Genomic DNA, 5,103 nt, shown 5'->3' on the forward strand with positions numbered 1-5,103 from the left:
GCCCCCTGTCCTTCTCTCATGGGTGGGATTACCTCCATAGTTCCCATGCTGGGGGGCCCCATTGCTTATCCTCCCCTGTGTCTCGGTGCTGGGGGCCCCCCCATTGCTGATGGTGCTGTGGGGCCCCCTGTTGCTGGTGCTCCTCGGTGCTGTGGGGCCCCCTGTTGCTGGTGCTCCTCGGTGCTGTGGGGCCCCCTGTTGCTGGTGCTCCTCGGTGCTGGGAGCCCCCTGTTGCTGGTGCTCCTCGGTGCTGGGAGCCCCGTTGCTGGTCCAGAGGACCTCACCATCATGAAATCTGTTTACATGGTGGGGGAGGAGTGCAGATCTTTATCTGGCTGCTGCCTCTCTCCTAGCGACCAGCTATGGTCTTGTCTCCGCCCCCCCCTCTCCAGGCCAATGGCAGCCGGCTTCATGAGACGAGCAGAGCCTGCAGCTGCGGTAAAATACAGCAACAGCTTCACTTCTCGGCCTCGGCAACTGATTTTGGAGTGCCGGCATGGCGGGGACCCCCTGAGGAACCAGAATATTGAACCGCCTGAGGGTTATCTGACCGGGGGGGGGGGATACTAAAACCTTGGGGGCATCACATGAGTTGCTCTCTGATCCTCCACCGTCTCTCCCCACCCCCTCTTCGTTGGAAGGGACAGGCGCTTATCACACCACCAACTAACCAACCCCCCCCCCCCCCCAGGGACCGAGAGCTTCCCCCCCCAATTTCAAGGGGCTTGACCAGCCAGTTTTCACCAGTGCTATCCCATGCTCCCCTCCCCCGGTGATGTCAGAAGGTAAGGGAGTCACTGGTGCGCCCTCCATTTAATATAAAGCGATGTTTGTTGAGTTTGACGAATATCGGATTTCTGTCTGGTGTGTAGAGCGTCGCTCAGTCGCGGCAAATAAAGTGGGGGGCAGTAAAGGGCCGTTGGGAGTGGGGGGCAGTAAAGGGCCGTTGGGAGTGGGGGGCAGTAAAGGGCCGTTGGGAGTGGGGGGCAGTAAATCGTGTTTTGCAGACACCGGATGGGTGATCGATCGCTGTGTCGCTTTTCATACTCACCGATTTTCTTTCCTCTTCCAGTGAGAAGGCTCCGGCCTATCAGCGATTCCACGCCCTCGCCCAGGACGTCCCCCCCGGCCTCTCCCTGCCGTTCCGGTATAAAGTTCTGGCTGAGATGTTCCGCAGTATGGACACCATTGTAGGAATGCTCTTCAATCGATCCGAGACCGTCACCTTCTCCAAAGTCAAGCAAGGGGTCCAAGATATGATGAGGAAGTAAGTGTGGGGGAGGGGAGTCCGTCTTCCATCATCAGAGGATGGATTTCCACCTCTAAATTTGAATTATTATTTTTTTTTTTTATAGGCAGTTTGAGGAGCGCAATGTGGGGCAGATAAAGACGGTTTACCCCACAGCCTATCGCTTCCGGCAGGAGAAGAACATCCCGACCTTCAAGGATGGCATGAAGAAGACCGACTACCAGCTTACTGTGGATCCCCTCATTCCTGATGGTGAGTCTGTGGGGGAGGGGATCCTGTCTGTTTTTTTTTTTGGTTAACTTATTTCTCAGGGTTGCTAAACCAGCGCCCCCCCCCCCCAATGGTGGCCTCGTCTAATAGGCCAGACTGATTGGTAATGGGCTGGGCTTGACTTACCCACTTGCTTACTGGGCACTTTTAACCCCCCTTCCTGCCCAGGCCAGTTTTTAGCGCTGTCACTTTGAATGACACATGCCAGTGCTACAGTCACCCCCCCCCCCCTGCTAAATGAGCCATGTCTTTACTAGCACCTACCTAGGAGGGCGCTACACTCACCCCCCCCCCCCCACCAAACCGAGCCATGTCCTCACTAGCACCTACCTAGGAGGGCGCTCCACATGCTAAAGAACATTACCCATAACCTAAAATAATTTCCACTTTAACTTCCCTCCCCAAACTACAGCCATGATGGAGGGACAGTTGTGTTTGGATAAGCAAGCTCCTGATTGGCTGTGATAAACGGAGGCGTTGGGCTTTCAGTTTTTGTATTTTTAATTATCTTTTTATTTTACAGATGAGAAATGTAATGGCCGCCCTCAGCTGACAGCGAATCGCCTGTTGGAGCGCAGACGGATATTTCATCGCAGTCTGACGCACATTGTGAAGCTGCACCACAAAGTAAGTCGGCCGAATCAGTGATCGATCTGTGAATGTTTAACCCCTTAAATCCTTTCCATTCTGGTAAAGCTGCATGTCCTTCCCTCCTCCCTTCAGGCTTTCCTGGCAACATTGAATCCTCCATTGGAGGTTCCGGATGAGCAGCTGACTCGCTGGCACCCCCGATTTAATGTGGATGAGGTTCCAGACGTGGTCCCAGCAGAACTCCCACAGCCCCCACAAGTGGACAAGATGACTACAGCTCAAGAAGTGTTAAATAAAGCGAGGGGCTTGATGACACCCAAGGTGAGTCAATGTGGAACAGCTTGGTGGCAGTTCGTGGTCGGTTAGGATTTTACTTTAACCACCCCCCCCCCCCCCCCAAAATGGAGGTTCCTGTACGTCCTGAGGGGTTTAGTGGTTATGGCGGGTGCACTGACAGGCCTCATCCCGGTATCCTAGTTTGCAAATAGGATTCTCTACAAGGCAGAAGCAATCTGAGTGACTAATTGAATCGATAAATTCTGTGGGTGGTGGAAGGGGGGGGGGGTCCAACACCCCCCCACCACACATCCCGCCGCCGGCTTTCCAATCCCGGGAGCGGTGCAGCGATGGCTGCCCTGTACAGAGGAACTGACGTCGGCCCATGCTGTCACCCATGTTCATCCCTTGTGATGACAAAGTAAAAAAAAAAGTTTAAAAAAAAAGCGCCCACTGTGATTATGCGCAAATGCATGCGTTACTCCGACACGCATATATGTAAACGATTAATCGCAACACGCGTGAGGTATTGTCGCAAACGAGTGATAATTCTGTCACCAGACCTCCTGTGCAACTCTAATCTGGTAACCTCTAAAGGCGTTTAAAGTGACGTCTATGGAGAATTTTAAGTAATAGTTTGCCGCCATTCCACAGGGAGACGCAGGTTGAAAGTGTGGCATGTTGGGTATCTATTTACTCGCTGTAACATCTTTCACATTATTTAACTAAATCGACTGTTCATTTTTTTTTTTAATGCGTTAGTAATTTTTGCGCAGTGGTTTTTCTATGTGACATAAAAAAAATTCCAACGCTTCATTTTATTCTCTAGCGCAGATATATATATATATATATATATATATAAATAAATTTTTTTTTTTTATTTATTTGGGGTTCTAAAGGTGCTTTTCCAATACTTGGGGTTCCAAGCAGGCCATACTGATACCATATCCCACAATCCTTTACATGCAGCATTGATTGTCACTACTAGCCCCTGGTCAGAGAATTGTTGTAATCCCACCCACTTAGTACTACAACAGTGGAAAAGCAAGCCGAGTAGAGCCTACAGTGCTGAAAGGTGCCGACTCGTACCACGCAGTGGAAAAGCGAGCAGCGCCGAGTGGGGCCGAGCCGGTACTTGCAGTGGAAAGGTGCCATATGTATTCCCTTCTCCTGGGGTGGGGGGGGGGGGGGGGGGATCTCCCTCTTCCTCCTCGCCTGGGTCTGGTTTTAAATCTTCAGCTCCATGTTCTCTCTTCCTACAGATGGAGAAGGCTCTAGCAAATCTAGCCCTGAAGAGTGCAGAGAGCCCCTCCTCCGAGCAAAAACCGACTCCGCCCGAGGAGCCCAAGCCGTTAGCGGCCACTTCAAGCGCTCTGAAAGGCGTTTCCCAGTCCCTCCTGGAGCGGGTGAGTACTGAGATCTGCATGTATCCCGCAGAGGTTGGGGGGAGTTGTAGCAACAAATATTTTTCAGAATTCCCAACAATGGCGGAAATCAATTTAAACTGTTTAAAAAAGTTTAATTCCTGGAATGCCGGGAATACTGACAGTTGCTTAAACTGTCAAATCATCAAATGTCCGGAGCCATCGCTGATCACGTGTTGCAGAGCAGAGACCAAGATGGCGTCTGAGGAGAGGAGGGTTTAGTTCCGCTTTAAGAACAGATGACAATCATTGAGGACAAAATTTATACCGCAGATCTTCGTGTTCTGTGCTGAAGAATCAGGAGTAACGCAGCCGCTTCTCCGGGGGGAAATACTCTGCAGGAGCCGTTCCTCCGGAGCTCAGTAAGCGGCCCCTTGCTGTAGTAAGCGGCCCCTTGCTGTAGTAAGCGGCCCTTTGCCGTTAATCGCTGTATCTGCAATGTTTTGCTATGATTAGTCAGTAGTGTTCTGTGATTGGCAACAGCTGATCACATGGTACAGGGTGCTGTGATTGGCCAAGATACAATGTATTAGCAGCTATGGCACATCACTCTATAGGAATCGCAGCTGGTATGGAATTCATACAGAAGGTCTTTACATTGTGATCACATGATCCCCCGGCCAGGAGCAGCGCATTGCACGCCCTCAGGATGATCCGGCCTGCAGTAAATATACCGCAGGCAGCAACCAATTTACCGATAAAGAAGCACGCAGGTCAGGAGTGGTAGAAGGTGTATTATGTATGGTGAGAACGGGTTTTTACCCCCCCCCCCCCCCCGTATGTCCAACACTTTTCCTGGCGGTTGGCGAAGTCGTTCAGTTGTGAATTTTTGATCTTTCAGATTCGGGCTAAAGAGGCGCAGAAGCTCCAGGCCATGATGACGCGGAAGCCCCAGCAGGAGGAGCGACTCCTCATGATGTCCAGGCTGCTGGAATTGGCGCGAATCCTCCGCAATGTGTTTGTGGCGGAGAAGAAACCGGCACTGACTGTGGAAGTTGTGTGCGGCAGAATCATCTCCAGTTATCGCTCTTCCATGTCTCCAGGTGAGCCGATCTTCCAGTATTGTATAACGGGGCCACACATGAATGTATTAGACTCGCCCCGAGGAACGGATCTCCCTACGCTCCTTTATTCTCATATCCCGCCCAGCCAATAACTACTTAATACCAGGGGAGTGCCGGGGGGGGGGGGTCAGTCAGGTTCGTATCCTAAAGGAAGAGGGGACACCGGTGAGGAACGGCTGCAATAACTCAATGCCTGCAGGATAGAAACTCTCAGATTGGAGGCTTTTCT

General features: G+C 51.7%; 1 protein-coding gene across 1 annotated transcript; it reads left to right on the forward strand.

The window, feature by feature from the left end:
- Window positions 1-1,072: 1,072 nt before the first annotated feature.
- CDT1 (chromatin licensing and DNA replication factor 1) lies at window positions 1,073-4,897 on the forward strand (the record flags this gene model as incomplete). Its single annotated transcript, XM_082276539.1, has 6 exons — window positions 1,073-1,267; window positions 1,356-1,501; window positions 2,043-2,146; window positions 2,243-2,431; window positions 3,649-3,792; window positions 4,652-4,897. Coding segments are annotated over 6 exons (1,024 nt in total), but the record flags the coding sequence as incomplete, so codon positions are not given.
- Window positions 4,898-5,103: the final 206 nt, after the last annotated feature.

The sequence above is a fragment of the Pelophylax lessonae genome, assembly GCF_965119305.1.
Source record: "Pelophylax lessonae genome assembly, contig: HAP1_SCAFFOLD_1468, whole genome shotgun sequence".
In the NCBI taxonomy this organism is placed as follows: domain Eukaryota; kingdom Metazoa; phylum Chordata; class Amphibia; order Anura; family Ranidae; genus Pelophylax; species Pelophylax lessonae.